The 19,998-nt window shown below is 43.2% G+C and overlaps 3 protein-coding genes across 4 annotated transcripts; 1 reads left to right on the top strand and 2 right to left on the bottom strand.

Annotated features, from left to right (window-relative positions):
• Window positions 1-474: 474 nt before the first annotated feature.
• Window positions 475-1,827, bottom strand: LOC132455791 (uncharacterized). The gene is made up of 2 exons (XM_060049761.1): window positions 1,394-1,827; window positions 475-884 (listed from the first exon to the last, which is right to left on the bottom strand). Exons 1-2 carry the CDS (start codon window positions 1,620-1,622, stop codon window positions 499-501), a joined length of 615 nt encoding a protein of 204 aa, XP_059905744.1. The 5' UTR covers window positions 1,623-1,827; the 3' UTR covers window positions 475-498.
• A 423-nt stretch (window positions 1,828-2,250) lies between these two features.
• gsdf (gonadal somatic cell derived factor) lies at window positions 2,251-5,605 on the bottom strand. The gene is made up of 5 exons (XM_060049760.1): window positions 5,249-5,605; window positions 4,627-4,784; window positions 3,875-3,973; window positions 3,629-3,756; window positions 2,251-3,315 (listed from the first exon to the last, which is right to left on the bottom strand). The coding sequence occupies exons 1-5, from the start codon at window positions 5,374-5,376 to the stop codon at window positions 3,172-3,174; spliced, it is 657 nt and encodes a 218-aa protein (XP_059905743.1). The 5' UTR covers window positions 5,377-5,605; the 3' UTR covers window positions 2,251-3,171.
• Window positions 5,606-9,102: 3,497 nt separating this feature from the next.
• Window positions 9,103-19,899, top strand: LOC132455781 (serine/threonine-protein phosphatase with EF-hands 2-like). Of its 2 annotated transcripts, none has more exons than XM_060049744.1 (17): window positions 9,103-10,416; window positions 10,857-10,926; window positions 11,365-11,492; window positions 11,718-11,772; window positions 11,920-12,095; window positions 12,865-12,979; window positions 13,080-13,126; window positions 13,231-13,397; window positions 13,497-13,533; window positions 13,816-13,965; window positions 14,709-15,065; window positions 15,487-15,672; window positions 15,909-16,051; window positions 16,590-16,696; window positions 17,468-17,631; window positions 18,048-18,135; window positions 19,422-19,899. In XM_060049744.1, exons 2-17 carry the CDS (start codon window positions 10,872-10,874, stop codon window positions 19,604-19,606), a joined length of 2,160 nt encoding a protein of 719 aa, XP_059905727.1. In that variant the 5' UTR covers window positions 9,103-10,416; window positions 10,857-10,871; the 3' UTR covers window positions 19,607-19,899. The 2 variants fall into 2 exon arrangements, with proteins under 2 accessions (XP_059905727.1, XP_059905728.1); XM_060049745.1 differs by having other exon boundaries at window positions 11,142-11,492.
• The last annotated feature ends 99 nt before the right edge of the window (window positions 19,900-19,998 follow it).

Here is a 19,998-nt window from a genome sequence, read left to right as displayed (position 1 = left end):
AACAAAGACAAAAAAAGTATTTTTTTTCAATTAGAAAATGAATATTTAGGCTATTTAATCACAAATTATGAGATTGTTTGCCGATTTTTAATAATTCTTGCCAAAAATGTAAATATATTAAACTTTTTTTTTGAAGAACAAAACTTTTGGGTGGGCCTGTTGAACAGTGGGTGGTCCTAGGTCCACCCATAACGCCGTAACTGTGGTTTATTCCATACTTATTATCTGTATGGAATAGTTCACACTGTTAACTGGTCATCATAGCGAATTATAAAACGGACAGTTCCGGTACCTTATATCAATTGAGGAACTACATAACTTGGCGGAAGAAGAAGTTTTCAATAAATTATAAAATTGTATATTGCTCTGTGACTATTTTGTGAAATCGAACTAGGTAGAATAAAGGTACCGTTTTAGTAACCGTCTTATAAAAGCATAGAAGTGAATTGAAAATATTGAATTGTAATAAGGGTCAGGGGGGTAGTAATGGGCTACCCTCTAGCCCCCTCCTTCCAGCTTGGACTGATCTGCCAGATCGCCCTTCTGCCAGATGGTCACCAGGAAAGGGAAGCACTTCAACATCCCCTCCCTAGAGAGGGGTTTCCGGGGGAACACCTGGACGCAGAAATCCGACCCCACTCCCTGGGACTCCCTGGGCGTAGATTGGTAGACCGACGTGACGTCATAGCGGAGGCCACAGTCGTCGGGGAGCATGGTCGGACCTTCGTGTGCGTTCAGTGTCCCCTCGACAGGCCCAATCCCATTCACCGTCAGGTCCACGTGCGTGACCACATATTGATCCACGGGCATGAGCACAAACGCTTGCTGCAGGTGCTCCCCCGCCGTGCACTTTAAATCCAGCGGCCAGCAGTAATCCGTGTGGTCTTCAGAGGGGAAACTGGTGTTAGAATTTGCACACATTTTTGCCCTCGTGCAAAATACGTTTGATTAAATGCATGCAATATTTTATTTTATTTTATTAAATCCATCACTGATGGAGGGAAACTACACTAATATCTCATCAAGGCCCTATCTGATCTTCTTTAGCCCTACATTTTTGAATATATCTATATATATATACGAGGGGGGGGGGACAGTTGTTGAGGGGGGGGATGGTAGAAATTTCTAAAGATTTTTTTTTTTTGTGGAATCCTTACATAAAGCAACATTTTTCAAAAACACATATTAGGAATGTTTAAGCATCAAAATCTAAGCAAGGTGTGCCCCCATGTGGCACTGGGGCCTATTAGCTGTTGCTTACACAGTTTATAGCCAGCGACGGCCCTGGAGTGGATAAAGCATGGTCGAATGATTGGAATATAGTAACAACTAGACCTCTTTGCTTCATCACCCGGCCAATCACTGTCGCAGTTATTAAAAATGCCATTCTTACTTCTCTGTTCTTCCTGCGAAGAGTCTTTCATCCGTATGCTCCTATTATCTCCCAGTTCCATGATCTTGGCAAAGGTCAGAACAGTGCAGTCCATCAGGCACTGAGTGGTCTCCACGATGGAGATCTGTTGAATAAGAGACTCTCGCTCTGTACATTCCATTGTCCCCACGGCAACCAGCACCAGAGACAGGCAGCCGACGTGCATCCATAGGCTCAGATATGTTGACATGCTGTCCAGTTGAAAACTATCCAGAGTATCCTAGAAAGCGGAAAATGGTGAAACGTTTCTTGGAAGTGCGCAACACCGTTTGAAGTTGTGACTCTGTTAGCAGAGGAATATATAGAGGGTGTGTCAGCATTTGTCTCTCTTTTCCCTTTAATAGCTTAGCTGCCATGGCAGTGAGCAGTGACAGCTATGACATATCATGCTTAACCCCCCCCCCCCCCCTATTGGAAAACACTGAAACACATTAAAAGGAAAGTCATGTTTATTTAAGTGATGAGTGCACAATTATCAGAGGTTATAACGGACCAGCTAACAAAGGTAGGTCCTTTTCAAACATTGCATAACATACTTGTTAATATTGAGTATTAGCCGTATTAATATTTAAGATATTAATGGTTTTGTGAGAGATATATGCTAACGTTATATATCTATAAATATACTGTGAAGGGATTAATAGAATCAATTTAGTGGTTTAAAACTAAAAAGTAGTAAGGTATTAAGCTAAAACAGGCAAGCAAACACTTGAACAAACACAATGGAAAAATAAATTCTGTGCCATAGCCAAGACTAGAGAAAAAAATCTTTGTGAATAGTTTAAATGGAAGACGACACCATGAGTTGCTTCATAAGCTTCATGTGTTCTAACTTGCTGTTGACAATTGCATGTTCCATATTTTCTGCTAAAAGAACGCGTACACAGCAAAAACACGATTCAATTATTTTCAGAAATTGTATTATCTATCCCAGATATATAATTATCTGTATTTTAAAAAAAAGGCAACGCTTTATGCAGCTGAATAGCTAATGTGTTCTGCCTTTGCAGAGCACCACGTCCCTGGAACATTGCCATGGGAATGAGAGCGCAGATGAAGCTAACTCAAGCACAAGGGAGCAGGAAACATGGAAGAGCTGTATTATTTATGAAGAAAAAATATATATAAAGTACAGCCTTTGCATTATTTTGGTTTAACGGTCAGTGCATCATGCATTATTGCTGGACATATACAAAGCTGACTTTGATTACGTTTCAAAAGCTCGTTCTTTGTGAAAGGTTATGGACTTTGGCGTGCTGCACTGTGTTCACATTTTTGGAGGGAACATTAGACCTCAGAGGGTTTGCAGGGTTTATTCCCTGGTAACTAATCCGATAGTGTTGTGAAATAAGACTTGGCTTTTAATAGTTCTGTGTACACACAGTATTAACAGTTAAACCAAACATATTCCTCACAATTATCCAACATTACTAGCTAATGTTTTGGCTAATCTGTATTACTGGATGTTCTGTTTGGCCACTGCGGCAGGTTCTCTATTAGTTGCCCTGCAATAGGTTATCTAACAATTTAAACGAAAGCTTAACCCATTTAAGTATTTAGCTCTTTTTTAATCAAAATGGACAAAAAAAGCCACCTACATTTCGTCTCTCAATGATTGACAAATTCATGTGGTCAATGTTTGTTCCTCCAACCTATTCTAACTATCCAAATGAGGGGAAAACATGGGGGGCAGCTTTCACAAAACTGCCCCCCATTTTTGGCAGATTTGTTTGGGGGGTTTACTCTTCAGTTGGCACTATGTGGACTTCGGCCCCACAGCCACAGTGGCGGGTCAGCACCGCAGAAGAGATCACCAGGGAGTTGAGCTCGTCCATGTACACAATGGGCACCGTCTCCTTGGAGATTGGCTCGCAGCACTGGAGCTAAAAATGACCGTTGGAAGAGAGGGGTGGGAGGGGGGGGGGAAGGGTTGTGGGTATTCATTGGCAGAACATTGTGTGATAGGGGATAGTCTTGGGTGCTTTTTACCATTATTTCATTCATGATCAATGAGTTCATAACTACCGGAGACATTTCAGTTGTAGGATCTGGATTTGATTTGAATTAAACCGACAAAAATATGGTTCAGGTTTTCCTTTTTTATTTTTTTTGGTTTATTCAATGACCCATTTTCCAGGTTTGATTTAGACAATTGATAAAAAACGAAACCCAATCGAAGCTGAGTGTGAACTGTACCTGCGAGGGGACGTCGTGAACGGCTACTGGTGGATGGCCTGGGCAGTGCACGTTGTTGGAGTTGCAGGGTGTGCACTGCACCACCGTGAAGCTCTCAGGGTAGATCACCCAGTTGTCCCAGGCCAGATCTGACACACACAGCAAACGACATTGATGAATACTTCCACATACATCCACACATGTGCACACGCACACACACACACACGCACACGCACACACACACACACACACACCCACGGGTTGTACCTTCCAGGGAGATTAGAGATGCCACCTGGCAACACTTGAGGTCTGTGCCGTTGCCGACTCCAGGTGCCACTGCAGGCAAGGGGTCAGACGGAGCTGAACCTGAGGGAACAAACAAACTCATCAACAACTTCTTGTACAATTTAGAGATCTTCTAAAGTAGAGCACAAACTCAACTTATTGAGCAATAAGTCGACACAGATATTTTCTTTGTTAGAGTCATTTTTAATCATTTGGGAAAGGGAAAGGTTTAGTGGTTTGCCTGGGTAAGCCTCTGGGTTTCTAACCACAATGTTGCAGAATCCCTAATCTGCAAGGACTGCAATGGGCAGAGTAACGCCCATTTGAAAAATGTTTTGTTAGGGAGACATTCTACAGAAGGAAACAAATCACCGTTAGTGGATGTCTGCAGTGGTCTGTCTACACTGTGTTGCCTCGATACCTTTTCAGACTCTTTTTACTAGTACTGCACAAGTTTGTGTTTGCCAATTACACGCCTACGAATCCCCGCCACAAAGGCCTGATCCACCAGGATTCAGACTCGTGTGACATCAGACTTTAGAGAGGTTCATAGTCTGCCTTGTTAGAGAGATGCACTAACCCCTACCAGCCCATAAACAACATACATCTCATAAGTAATCATTGTAACTTTCTTTTTCGATAAAAGCATCCGCCTAACGACTAAATAGAAAAGTAACTATTATTTACTTTTACACTAATGTTGTGTTTGGGTTGAACATGTCCTGTTCCATTACCTGTGGTGTCCTTGGAGCTGTGGCCAATAGCGCTGAAGGTATTTTTCCACTGCGCTCTGATAGCCTCCAGCTGACCAATGGGCAGCTGGGGCTCCGCCCTCAGGTTCAGGGCCTTGAGCAGGTTCCTCCTGATGGATGGCAGAGCAGCCCTCTGGCACCTGCAGACACAGCAACCCAGAACTAGACACAGCCATGTATTTTACACATGGGATCTAATCGAGTAGTGGCTTGATTCATTGCATTGAAAAGTCAACCAGCGGTCAAATTTGCAACAAGGTTTGGTGTGTTATAAATATCTTTCAAATGTCTTTTTTGACCAGTAAAGCAAACTTATCAATGTGTTTTTTGACTTGTCTCATGTAAACATAATTTACACTGGTATTGCCTGCACCGAATAGCGTGCTATTACATTTGAGATGTGCCCTTGACACCATGCAATCATCACCTCTGGCTCAATGCAATTTATAAAAAATAAATGTCAAAATGCAGATTGTAAAAATCCTGCTCTCTAACCACATCACAATAATGATTGACTGATCCGTCCGATAAGTATGTTTTACAATCTCTTGAAAATATGAACAAAAGCATGTGACCATAAGACGAAGGCATTTCAAACGCTAACCTTTGGTGTGCAGAGAGGGGAGCGATGGCGGGATCCCCTTGGAGGTCCTCCTTCGGCGTCTGAATTACGAGCGCCACCACCATGGAAGAGCCCAGCAGGACTGTCATGGCGACAAAGCTGAGGGCCATTTTTTTGGACGTTTGGACGTGTAGTGTGTGATGGGCACAGCGGTGTCGATGCGGCGAGTGTCGTTGGAGGTATGGCGAGACTAGACGGGGATGCTGTGGTAGATATCCTTGGGTGGGGGCCTGGGAACCTGGCTTTTTATCTTCATTTACACCCGCTTGGCCTTGAGATGCTTAACATTGTTGTTTTAGCCCCCCTTTTTGGTGTGAAGTGGACGATCTGGCGGAGACAGAGAGAGACGGAGAACTGAAGATTGTGGAGGAGGAAGAGGGGGGTAAAATGACAAAGACCACACTTGTGTGGTATTAAAAGGTGATGATTGAAATAGGTGATAAGTCACAAAAACATAAATATTAATTAACATTAAAAAAAAGTATGGGCTATTGAAATGTATTATTTTGTTCTTGAATGCCCTTGAATTGGGCAAATACATTTGAACGCATTATTTTGCATTGTGTATAGGTACTGAGGTTTCTCACGTATAAAAAGGCAATTTACTTCCTGTGCCCATATTGGACTTTACAATGTGATCCACTGGCAGCGAGGTCAAGGAATACACTTTTAAACTGTTTTAAGCTAGAATGACTGATATTTTGCATCAGATCTTCGGTCCAAATTAAAGATGCATTATAAGTTCTCTTACATCTTGCGAATAATCAAGATTTTTTTTTTTTACTATTCTTCTAGTGATCGAGAAAAGTCAAGAAAAGCTTTATTAAGCAATATTATGTAACATTGCTATTCAGGCCTGCCTTAACCTGCCATTGGGCCCTGGGGCTGAGCGGTTTCGTAGGCCCCCTGAGAGGGGGTCTTACAATGAAAATGTGTAAATGCCATGTGTCTAGAGTGCAAAACGTATTAGTGACCCTCTCTGAGCCACATAACATCACGATATTTATATTAGTAGATTATAGATGACCAAATAACTGAAGGATAGACAAGGTGATTCTAAAACCATGTTCCATGAAATTTTGATTTAACTCCATATTGCCAAAAGAAAACATGTCTGCAGAAACACAAACACGCCTAATTACAGCATATTACAGCAAGTAAGAGGTTCCTCTTTGGCCTTGGCGGGCCTTGGGAATCCATATCACACACACACACACACACACACACACACATGGGGCCTATCATGAGTCAGTATAAAATATATATATATATTAGTGCTGTCAAGCGATTAAAATATGTAATGCCATAGTTAACTCACGATTAATCGTGAGCAATCGCGATTCATCGCAAATGTTTTTTCTATGCTAAATAACCCTAGATTTCTTTGTCCCATTAATTTTTCTCATTTTAATGCTCTTATCAACATGGAGAAGTGCATCGGCTTGCCTTGTGCAAATGTTTTTTTATTGATAAAAACATTGGCATCTACTGATCAAAACAGGACGATACAAAAAAAAGCCTAGTGCAATTAAACGATGAACATACAAACATACTGCCTTGAACATAGCAGTCAGGCTACTGCTTCTTTGTTTTGAGGCAGAGAAAAAAAAAAAGAATTGCGTAAATCGCGCTATAAAAAAATTAACGCCGTTAAAATAGTGATTTTTATTTGTATTTTTTTCAACAATGGGAAACAGATCTTCCTAGAAAAGGCAAAAATATATGTTTGAAGCAGTGCAGAAGACTATTTTTCGACATTCGATAAATAATAGAGATGAAAGTTACTAATACATATAATATATTAACATCTTAACAATGGGGATAAGCAAAGCTGGGGTTTTCCGAAATTAATGTACTTTGGTGGTGGTAGGCAACTTCGAATTCAAGTTGTAACAAATGTATTACTTTGTATTGCTTTTGGTTGAGATCAGGATGTTCTGTTGACTCCCTTTGAAACTGTCAGACATTGGCACTGCCATGAAATACCTTGGCAGATAAACCCATTATAATCAGAATAATATGAGTGCACAGGACAACTTTAGAAAATGGGATGCGATCGCGGGAAGTTCAGATTCAGTTAACATCTGAGAGTAGAAAGAGGCCCAAAGAGGCTCATAACCAATGCAACGTTCCCTGGTGTCCTCAGAAGAACCCTGCATGCTGCTATTATACACACACTCACACACACACACACACACACACACACACACACACACACACACACACACACACACACACACACACACACACACACACACACACACACACACACACACACACACACACACACACACACACACTTCTTTGTTCTTCAAGCCAATATTACCTAATAGTGGGCAATGTATTCCAATTATGCATTGTATGAACATGCATTAATTGGTTAAATCATATGTATTAATCACAGACCCACCCACAAACATACTGAGACAAACACAAACACTGAGACACACAGACAAACATATACTGAGACACGCACACAACCCAACACACACTGAGATACACGCACACACTGAGACACATATTTGTACAAAGATTACACACATGCAGACAAACATACACACACACACACACACACACACAAACCAACACGCACTGAGATACAACCACACACACTGAGACACACACATTCATACAAAGATTACACACATGCAAGACACACATACACACACAAACATTGGGTTCATCCCAGGGCACCACGGGGGGAGTTCTGAGTTCACAGCAGGCGACGGATTCCTTGGAAGCTTTTTCTAAAAGGCTTAAAGACCTTGAACGTCTGACATCTCCCGCTGGGGGCGGAGGGGGCAATGTGGACAGCTGTTGATCCTGGAACAGAATCACAGAGAACTCCTCAAAGAACTACTTATGTTCCACCGAAGGTCTGAGGAGGTTGATTGCTGCAGGTGCCCCTCAATCAGACACTATTATTATTATTATTAGTAGTAGTAGTAGTTGTAGTATTATTGCTATTATTAAAATGTATATCAAAATAGAAGCATACGTATATAGGACCTGTTTTGAAGCAGCAGGTTTGTTTTAGCTTAAATCAGAACTCTGACTCAAGTGAGTGCTTCAGTTTAGATTTCAGTTGCAAAGTTTAGTCAGTTCATTTGTAATACGTCATGATGGAAAGCCTCTTGGAGACTCGTTAAAGCCATCTGGCGTTCAGTTATTTTATATTTATATATTTTATAGGTGATAAAAATGCCTATCTTTTTATTTCTCAAGCAAGTTGAAGTGAACTACAGCCTACTGTAGTGAGATACATTGAACATGCGTCAATCACAATTGTTAATAAGTATAACAATTGTAAGTATAAGTATTCATATTTATTTAAAAGTTTAATAATGTCCTTTAATGAGTATTATTATTCGATTTTATTTGACATGGACATGACAATTCATTGGACGAACCAGAGGCATTGTCTTAAGTATATTAGCAAACATGCTAGTTTTCAACACCTGCCTGAGTACCAAGATAAAAAAAAATCCTCATTGTTTTAGCTTGTTAATTGTTTAATTAAGTTGATGCTTGTGAATGCATTAACTATGGTTAAATGATGGTTTATTATTGTGCACTTATTGTAGAGTGTTACCAATATTTGTACACAACCTGCATTCAATTGATATTATTTAAGGCTAGAGAAGAACATGAGATAAGTATTTGAAATAAACACATAATCTCATCCCTTCATCTTCTCACTCCGTACCTATACAAATCCTTGGCAACATTCAAAGTCCGCTACTCACTCACTTAAAAAAAAAAACACGTTTTATTCGTTTGAGGACAACATTTGTTTGAATTTAACTTGTATATATTGCTGCATGGTTGACAGGGCTTTCAGTGTGGCAGGCCCAAAACTGTGGAATGCCCTGACACTCGTGATGCGCCAAAGCACTTATCTACTTTTAAATCACAGTTAAAAAAACATCCATCTAGTTCAGCTTTCCTTTCCGCCTCCTGATTTCAACTTGCACTGCCACGTTTATTTTCCCTGCTTTTACTTGTTATCCTCCCTACATCTGGTTTACACTTTATGCCGTATGTATTGTGTGTTTCTATGTATGTTTTTCCCTTTGTACCTTGCATCCATATTCCATATCCATCCATAGGTCAATCTCCGTCCTGTACGCTTGCTCTGAATGTCCCTGTCTGAGTGTATTATGTCTATAGTGTCAGTGTTTGATTGCTTTGTATTGACTTTATGTACCTTATTTGTACAGTGCCCTTGGGTACCTTGAAAGGCACTTTTTAAAATAAAATGTATTATTGTATGTATTATAAGGCCAAGCTATAAGATTTATAAATATAATTGTATTTTCTAAAACTTGACTACTTGAATTGTAAACAATTTTTACAGCATGTGTAGTGAATCTCATTTAATGCAGAGTAACCGGTAGCTTAGCATCCTACATTTCTCTGGTAGACCGCTTCAGTGTACTGAAGCTCAATGTAATGTAGAGTAACCTAACCTGTAGCTTAGCCTTGGCTCACTACACTTTCAAGGTAACTTTCCCAACGCTGATAACACACTGCAATATACATTAACGTGATGCTTTACTGTAACAAACTTAGCTATTAGTACAGTACGGTCCAGCACACCACGGACACGTTGAATCTCAACGTTTCCCAACCAAAAATACGTAGAAACGATTTTATGTCAGTTATATGTCATTTATTTTTGGTACAGAAACTATGAGATTTGAGGTTTGCAGAAACATACAGATTTTGGGTTTTGCAACTGGGTTGGTTTTGCATATGTGTTCAGCAACAATTGCAGCCTACTGTACCTAATGAGTGCCCTTTATCACACAAGTATTTATCTTGTTTATTCGGGGCTTGCACGGTCATACTCATCTTTAATCCTAATCCCCTTGCAACTTGTTGTTTTGATTAAGTGCTCACAGGGGATTGTCGTCCAAGACACTCGCCTGTATAGTAGACGTCTGCATGCCCAGATCAGAGACAGACACAGAGAGCTGTTGTGTGTTTTAAATACTTGTAAACAAAGGGAGTACCGGTTAAGAGACCATAAAGCAATGGGTATATTTGTGCCAGAAGCAGTTGTGTTATTAGTGGTGGAAATGATGCAAAGGACAACGGCAAACTTAGTAGGATGTGGAGGAGCTGCTGGGAACCAACACTTTAACTAGGTAAGGTTTTTGTTTACACGGTCTTCGTGGGGGATGGGCTTTGGATTGAATGCTATTGGCCAATCATGTACTCTATATTTTAAATATCCTGTGATTAATGAGGATTCTGATTGTATAATTCTTAGTTATTTAACTATTATTTATGTTAATACAATTTGCCTAATATGCATTGTTGAAGAATGATGACTGAATAACGTTCTTGCTGCAATGTTATGTCTCTGTTTCTAAATACTTACCTGTACATAGATACCAATACATACCTCTGTTGAAAATGTGTCTTACACTTTAGTCACATTGACTAAATCAATGCTTACTTTATGCACAAAATCCTCTCTTTCACGGTCAGAGATATTGTGACGCAATATATGAATATTTCAATATATATGAAGATGGGATATATGAATATTAATTTCAATGTTGTTTTTGCTTTGGCATTGAAGATACCACCACAGGTCATGGGGTGTGGGATGGGAAAGGCAGAAGCATCTCTGGGAAAGAAGAGGGAAAGAGGTAGGGTATGATCCACCTTTGAGCTTCATTGTTCGAGGACATGCATAACTATGGTACTATCTGTGTGGAAAGGTGGAACGTCTTATTTCCATATGGATATTTAGCTACAGTAAGAGAGAGAGCGAAAAAGAGACAGATATTCACTCGTCAATAAATATATATTTATATTTATTTTATTTGAAGGTTTTCTCTCTGTTTCTTGTGTCTTTTCCCAGATCATATCTCCGTTCCAGGTGAATACATGTTTAATGGTATTGATCCATTTAAATATCCTGCACATTTTTCACATTTCTATGAATGGTACATTGATCTATTAACTTAAACCCCATGCTATCGGTGAAGCTGCGACCGGTGAGTCTTTTGATAAATTATTATTGTTTTCTTTTGTTTGCATGTTTCTCCTCCGCTCATCCATCAATCCTTTACCCTCCTCTCCAGCCATGAGGGCAGCACTTCTGATCCAGCGCTGGTACCGCCAGTACGTAGCCCGGCTGGAGATGAGACGCAGGTGCACCTGGAACATCTTCCAATCCATCGAGTACGCAGGAGAACAGGATCAGATCAAGGTGCATTTTCCTCAAATGATCATCTGCCCATGAGAACCATTGATGACATTCATGCCTGCCATGTATTCTGGCCTTCTCTCTTTATGGAAATAACATCAAAGCTAGCATATTTTCTGCCTTATTCCTGAACCATTTAAAACACCATCTTTATCTTACTTGTATTTCCTCCAATCACACGTAGTTGATGACTGATGGTTGATTATTCATTTGCCTCATCATTCCCAGCTCTACAATTTCTTCGGCTACCTGATGGAACACTTCACTCCAGCCAGTAGTGAGAGTGAGATAATGCCCTCCATAATCCCATTCAGGTCCTCTTAGATTATTACACAGTGATCCAAGCTCCACTTTAAGCCCCCTTCCCCCCCCCCCCCCCCAACGCTGTTTGCCTCTGCCACTTCTCGCTGTCTTCCCCGTCTCTCATCAGGAAGTCTCATCTCTCATATATTCCGCGAGAACGACATGGTCCATGACACGGAATGGGAAAGGTACTTCTGCTACAAGAGCATCGAGGTATCCCACGGTTACCACGGGCCCCACCTCACCTTCCCCATGACCTTCTGTGAGGCGTCCAAACTGGTGGAGGCCTTCAAGCACAAGCAGGTAGGTGCACTGGTGCCGGGCCTGGGATTTGAGCTGCACCTCAATATGTAATTGAGGTGACATATTATACCACCAGGTGTGATTGTGATTAGCCGCTACAAGCCATTTTGAAAATCTGCCTCTTCTGACATCACAAGTGGGCCTGGCACCTAGATGTGAGACGGATAGATGAGCAACGTTTGCTACAGTCCACTGGGTAGGCTGATCTATCTAGCACACATCTAGGTGGACGCGCCCACTTGTGATGTCAGAAGAGGCAGATTTTCAAAACGGCTTGTAACGGCTTATCACACTGACACTTGGTGGTATAATATGTCCCCTTTAAGTTGTGTGTGCAAACCCGCAGGTGTACACAGAAAGACAGATTCATATTTTTATAATTGGTGACTATGGCTTTCGTCATAGACACACACATTTGTAAATTTGTATTCCAGGTGAATTTGTAAAGTTCTGTTTTCTCCCATATGTAGGCGCTATAAAAATATAATTTTTTGTTTGTATTATTAGTATTATTAACCCCTTTTTCCCTATTTCTAACACAAATGATCAGACCCATTATTATAGGGCTAATGTCAGTGATGTGGTTGTGCAGAAATTATTTTTTTCAACATACTGTAATTAGCCTGCTATGTACTACAACTACAACACCTCTCTATCAATTAACCATCAATTCTTGCCCATCTTCCCCGGATAACCTTTCTAATCTCTATCCCATGATCTAGCGTTTCTTGGTTTTTCTGTTTTTCTTTATTTTGGTTGCTCCTAGTAGCTGCTTCATTCCCGGTACGTCCTGCAGCTTCTCGGAGAGGCTTGGAAGCTCCTGAGAATCCTACCCAACATTAATCGCGTCTCCACCTGCCACTCAAAGGAGATCACTATATGTGGTACACACACTGACACACAGACACGCGTGCCTGCACACACACACATACTATGCAAATGTTTCGTCATTTAGACAGAAAAAAATAATGTGTTTTATCCTAGGTGACTTGCACGGGCAATTAGAAGATCTGTTATTAGTATTTTATAAGGTACGTACAAATGTCACCAACAAGTAGGCTAATGAAGGAATTATTTTTTATTGCACTTGGATTCCATTCTAAAATAACTTCCACTCTTTCCCTTCGTGTCGCAGAACGGCCTGCCTTCCTCGGAGAAGCCCTATGTTTTCAACGGAGACTTTGTGGACCGTGGCAAGAGTTCCATGGAGATCCTCCTCATTCTGTTTGCCTTCCTGCTGGTGTACCCCAACGGGGTCCACCTCAACAGGGGGAACCACGAGGACCACATTGTTAACCTGAGGTGGATCTGGGCCCCCTTAACCACCGTTATGTTCACCCTCTTGATGGCCTGAAGCCGAAGCCAATCGCTTATCTATTATGGGATATTTATTTGTTGCAGATATGGATTCACCAAAGAAGTGCTTGGAAAATATAGGGTAGGTTTTTAACAACTTTTTAACAACACAACCCAGTTTTGCTGTTTATCTATCGTGATTATTGATATTGGAAATTTCTTGTATGGTTACACTTACTTGCCAATAAAGTAAATTCAGAATCTGAATCGGATACTGATTAAATTCATGTAGACATATATCTAAATATGATATGACCCAACAACCACACACTCTGTTGGTTGTCAGTGCGCGACCGTCCTCACACTGGATTGTGACCCAATTTTGGCGCCTGACCCAAAGTTTAGGAAAACACTCCTTCCATAGGTTCACGGCAAAAAGATCTTGAAGCTTCTGCAGAAGATGTTCAGCTGGCTGCCCCTGGCCACGGTGATCGATGGCAAGGTGCTGGTGGTCCACGGGGGGATTTCTGATACCACGGACCTCAACGTCATCGCCAGGATGGAAAGACACAAGGTAAACCATTCGGCAGAACCATCAGAACCTGTGAGAAGGTTCCCTGATCCATCTCTACGCACCCCAAAGAATAGTCTCATGTTTGGTCTAACGGGCCTCTTCTGTCCATCCGCCCCTCTTTCTGTCTGTCCATCTGTCCCTCTTTCTATCTGTACGTCCCTCTTCCTGTCTCTCCGTCTGTCCCTCTTTATGTCTGTCTGTCCGTCCCTCTTCCTGTCTCTCCGTCTGTCCCTCTTTATGTCCGTCTGTCCCTCTTTCTGTCTGTCCGTCTGTCCCTCTTTATGTCTGTCTGTCCGTCCCTCTTCCTGTCTCTCCGTCTGTCCCTCTTTATGTCCATCTGTCCCTCTTTCTGTCTGTCCGTCTGTCCCTCTTTCTGTCTGTCCGTCTGTCCCTCTTTATGTCCATCTGTCCCTCTTTCTGTCTGTCCGTCTGTCCCTCTTTCTGACTGTCCGTCTGTCCCTCTTTCTGTCTCTCTGTCTGTCCCTCTTTCTGTCAGTCCGTCCGTCCCTCTTTCAGTCTCTCCGTTTGTCCCTCTTTATGTCCGTCTTTCCCTCTTCCTGTCTGTCCGTCTGGCCCTCTTCCTGTCTCTCCGTCTGGCTATCTTTCTGTCTGTCTGTCTGTCTGTCTGTCTGTCTGTCCCTCTTTCTGTCTGTCCGTCTGGCCCTCTTTCCATCTGTCCATGTGTCCGTCCATCCATCCGTCTGATTGTCCGTACGTCCGTCAACACATCCGTCTACCTACAGTACGTGTCCGCGCTTCGGCCGCCCAAGAGTAGTCGCCGGTCGGCCGGCGGCAACAGGAGAGCTCCCCGCTGCACCGAGGGAGGCGAGGAGAGGAACCACCACGGGACGGGGGCCCGGGCCCCGGCCCCGGGCCCCGGCTCCAGGCACGCCGCCCAACGGCGCTCCCTCCACTCCGGCTCGGCGGTGGAGGAGGAGCTGAGGCAGAGGCGGCAGCAGGCCGGCCTCAGCCAGTCCCTCCAGGAGCTGCGGAAGCTGGTGTCCTCCTCTTCCTCCTCGGACGAAGACGACGATGACGCTGATGACGACGACGGCTCGGACCCGCAGCCCCGGACCCCAGAACGGGACGAGTGGAAACAGGTGAGTGAGAGGAGGCAGAGGAGGAGTTGAACGCTGTGTGGTGCCAATGAAGTGATCGGGGGCCTGGTGATTTTGCCTCCCAGCTGAATGGCTGTGGTTTGGGCTGTGGGTTCGAACCCCACCCCATGTCCACACAGTCTCCCCGTAGTCATTGTTTGAGCTAGATGCTTCTTACCATCCCCTGCTTATGAATGAAACGCAAAACTGTCTACAAATACAGAATACAAGATAATGAAAGTATCTGCTCAAAGGTCCCATGGCATGCCACCAGGTGTGGTGTGATTAGCCACTACAAGCCGTTTTTGGAAATCGGTCCCTTATGACATCACAGGTGGGCGTGTCCACCCAGATGTGTGTGGACACGCCCACACACGACCGACGACGGGACGGTCCTCTAACGATGGGGCTGTGGCCGTTTCAGATGGTGGACCTCCTGTGGAGCGACCCCATGGCCCAGGACGGCTGCCAACCCAACCAGGTGCGGGGCGGGGGCTGCTACTGGGGGCCCGACGTCACAGAGGAGGTGCTGGGGAGACACCACCTCCAGCTGCTCATCCGCTCCCACGAGTGCAAGCAGGACGGCTACGAGTTCTGCCACAACCGCCGGGTGGGTGGTGCCACAGTGTATTCAGGACAAATCCTTGTCCCTCACTACTGAGTCTTTAAGTAGAGGCCCTTATGGGATTGCGACGTGCAGGGATTTTCAGAGCACTCAGGGATGCGTGTATGGTGACTGCAGGCATCGTGGAGCATAAGCTTTGGACTTTGGGTGTTAAAGGCCCCTGGCTGTTGTCCGGCCACCCCCTTGCTTTCTTGAGTTGGCTTCTCTTGTTTGGTTCCCAGGTGCTGACGTTATTCTCAGCGTCCAACTACTACGAGGTGGGCAGCAACCGGGGCGCCTACGTCCGCATGGGGCCCGACCTGGTGCCACACTTCATCCAGTACCAGTCCAGTCAGACCTGCCGGACCCTCACCCTCAGACAGAGGTTTGGGACCACAGCTCCGCAACCAGCCTCCCACTAAATGCACCACACTCTTTCCAGCCACTGTTGGAAGGATTGTTTGTCTTGTATCAGTGTAATAGATACTCTTTGTAATAGGACAATTTTCTCCCTGATGGTAGAATTTGAAAAGAGTGTTTTGAGCTAAGCGGAAACGCAATCACTGGAATACTTTGGAGGACTGGCAGATAAGGAAGGGCAAGGACACCGCTGGCTTGATCGGATACATGTTCTGCTTGGGCTTGTGGAACTTCTGTTTACCATTTTGTCATTTTGCTGCAGACACTCCAATCCAAAGTGACAAGAAGGTGAAATGGGATGCAGGTCATTAATGAGCTTGCAGGGGGCTACGTCACCTTGCTCAAGGATGCCTCTTGGTCGAACACTGACCTTAATAACGACTAAACGATCCTGCCCCCTTAACAGACATTTCTTTATTTGACTACTATCAAAGCACTGAACACACCAAGGTGAATACGGTATGAACTACGATGCAGTACGGTTGTGTGTGTGTATTTCTCAGTATCGGGAGAACAGAGCGGTCGGCTCTCTGCGCTCTGAGGGAGCAGCTGTTTGCCCACAAGTCAGACCTCCTCGGTGCGTTCCAGCACTACGATCCTGACAACACGGGTACTCCTTTAACATCGCTCTAGAAACCGTTCAGCCGAAAAGTTCTTTGATGGTTACACTTCTAGTGAGCCTGACATCGCCACACCAATTTTTCCAGTGCATATGGCATATGCATGAGGGGGAACCCCTCAAATTAGTCCTGAACCCCCCTTCCAAAGGGGCCTTAACAACGTACCAGGACCAAAACATCTCTGGACGGAATTGGTTACACGTACAACCATTTAGAACACATGAGGAAGTGTTACACATGAAATACCTCAACACGCGCTCCCATAACCAGCTCCTCTGTAAAGTCATTGACTCAAACGCGAACCATGTTAGATCAACTATACCACTATTAGTGATGTTGCTTCTAGTACTGCTGCTAGTACTACTGCTATTAGGACTACTACTATGAGAATACAGGGGAGATCAATAGCCTGGCTTTAACACTGTAAGGGTTAAGTGCAACAGCAATAATTACAATACTGACCATTTCCATGATCGTAATAATCTATTATGATCCTAATCCTAATGCTAATAATAGTATATAATATTTTGTAAAAGATTTTTATTTTGCACTTTAAAGTTTTTAGAGGTTGCAAGTGCATTGAACAGAGAAAAAACAAAAAGCTAGAAAGAATGGTCTCCCTGCAAAACAGATGTTTCTATTCCCTGGGAGACGATATAGCCTTGATGCAGCCCTGATGCTTATTCACCGCCATCTAGTAGCCGTGTAAGGAAGCAAATACGTGACGTCACTAAGGTGCAGTGCTGCGGTCCGTCCACCAGGGTTGATCTCTCTGAAGCACTGGGCCAGTGCCATGGAGGGGGTGCTGAAGCTGGGTCTGCCCTGGAGGGTCCTGCGCTCACAGCTGGGCACCAGCACCCAGGACGGCATGCTGGACTACCGGGAGTGGATCCAGGACCTGGTCTTCAGCGAGCCCAAACATGAGGTCCATTGTGTGTGTGTGTGTGTGTGTGTGTGTGTGTGTGTGTGTGTGTGTGTGTGTGTGTGTGTGTGTGTGTGTGTGTGTGTGTGTATGTGTGTGTGTGTGTGTGTGTGTGTGTGTTTGTCCTAGGGTTAGTGTGTGTGTGAGTGTGTGAGTGTGTGTGTGTGTGTGTGTGTGTGTGTGTGTGTGTGTGTGTGTGTGTGTGTGTGTGTGTGTGTGTGTGTGCGTGTGCGTGCATGTGTGCGTGTGTGTGTGTGTGTGTGTGCGTTTGTGGGTGTGTGTGCGTGCGTAATCTATTTACATGAATGACACACAAGCCTGCTGATGTTAATACACAAAGAACATACACAAAGAACAATACCACTGTTCTATTCATGCACCTGTGTTTAAAATGGCCATGCTGTCCCTTTAAATGTTAGCTCTCCAATGCCAGTATCCTCGAGACCATGTACAGAAACCACTCCAACCTGGAGACCATCTTCAGGATCATAGACACAGACCACTCAGGTGAGGCTAAGGGGAGTCGGTCTTCACTGATCTAAGTATGGAGCATTAAACTCCATCTAGTCAAGATCCAAAGCGACTTACTTTGAAAGTCCTGTGAGTATAGGTCAGTCTGGGTTCATTTCCCTCTGGGAGGCATACACTAGGTAGACTGCAACATATTGTGACTTCACCATCTGGGTTCAAGTCCCAATGGAATGACCTTGTGGCTTGGTTCTATTTTTGACCATGTTGTGCTAATCGTGTTCTCTAAAGTAGCCTACCATAGTATCTTTTGGCAAGCCGCTCTCGAAGCTATCGGGTTCCAATTGTACTCTCAGTAGATATTTGGGTGAGAATGTCTCACCAATGCAGCACTTCCTTTGGCACGCAAGCGCAAATTCTTTCCCACAGCTACGAGTCCGTTGAGTTGATGTTTTGTTCATGGCCTCTATTGCATAATTACTATAACAGCGTAGAGTATATTTACCACCATTTCTGGGCCATCAAATGTTTTAGCTGATGAATGTTTTCCACAGTATCTCCTACATGAGCAGACCTAACTGAGGTTCCGACCGAAGCAGAATAGATTATTTTGCATTGTCAAACCCTAGCCAATGAATCTTTGCACCTTGTCAGAACTGATTTTTTTTCAAATAGGTATGTATAAAAACTGATAATGTTATATATATATATATATATTTTACATAATTACATTATACTTATTATAGTGCGCAATCTAACTTGAATCGTAACCTTATCAATTCATAATTGAATGAATTGTTTTTGAATTGTATACAATTATTACACTACTAAAGCAAAAACATTTTACTTGCTTGATCATTTGATAAATTATGAATAATGTAATATTAACATTACGAGCAAAAAGGTTGTATGTTATCGGCTAACTCATTTTATTATATTACTGACAAGGTATTAAATGATCAGTTGTTATTCAAAAATGTCATCACATTATCAACCAGTTAGTATGTTATCGTTTTTTATTAAAACATTGCAAGACATTATTCACGATTATCATCAGTTCTTCCAAGCCTGTATTTAACCTTAAATCCAAACTGATTATGAACTCAGCATGTTATTGAATTGATTGGGATACTACAAATCAATACAATTGCTGTTGTCAGTGCAGCATTTTAAGCTGGAAGTGGGTTCAACAATAATACATATACGAGACATAACTTTAACTCAGGTCACGTTTAAACTCAACACTGAAACCAGCGGCCAACCGTAACCACGACGCTCATGTTTTCAACGGGTTGAAAGTGAACAAGCGTTTTCTCCAACCTCAGGATCGCTGTCATTCGAGGAGTTCCGGCAGACCTGGAAGCTCCTGAGCGCCCATCTGAAGACGGAGGTGGACGATGACGCCATCGCCGACCTGGCCCTCAGCATTGACTTCAACAAGGACGGCAGCATCGACATCAATGAGTTCATGGAGGCCTTTCGCCTGGTGGCCCTCGCTGTCCCCTCATAGACTAGGGGGGCCCCCACCCCCAGTGGGGTATTTGTAACCCTTCATGGGCTTACAAATACATGTGTAATATATTTGAGCAGTTAAAGCAGTTGCTTAGCTTAGTTGATGAATTTTATGAACTCAAATTATTCTTGCACTTTTTGGATTGTGTCTCCATTGTTGAATGCACTGTATTGTATAATTGTTTGTCTCTTTTGGACAAAAGCCTAAGCTAAATAAATGAAATGTAAGTGTAATAACTGGGGCTGGAGGGGTCCCTCGCTCCAGGAATAAACACTCAATTTCAGGGGTCATCTGCATCATCATCACTTGTTGACCTACTTGCTGGAGGGATTGTGAATACCTATTCCAGCAATAATTCAGGATTTGTAGTTCTCTGCCCAGTGCAAATG

Source organism: Gadus macrocephalus, chromosome 4, assembly GCF_031168955.1.
Source record: "Gadus macrocephalus chromosome 4, ASM3116895v1".
Lineage (NCBI taxonomy): Eukaryota > Metazoa > Chordata > Actinopteri > Gadiformes > Gadidae > Gadus > Gadus macrocephalus.
The sequence above is the reverse complement of the archived record's forward strand: the minus strand, read 5'-3'. Positions and strand labels throughout refer to the sequence as shown.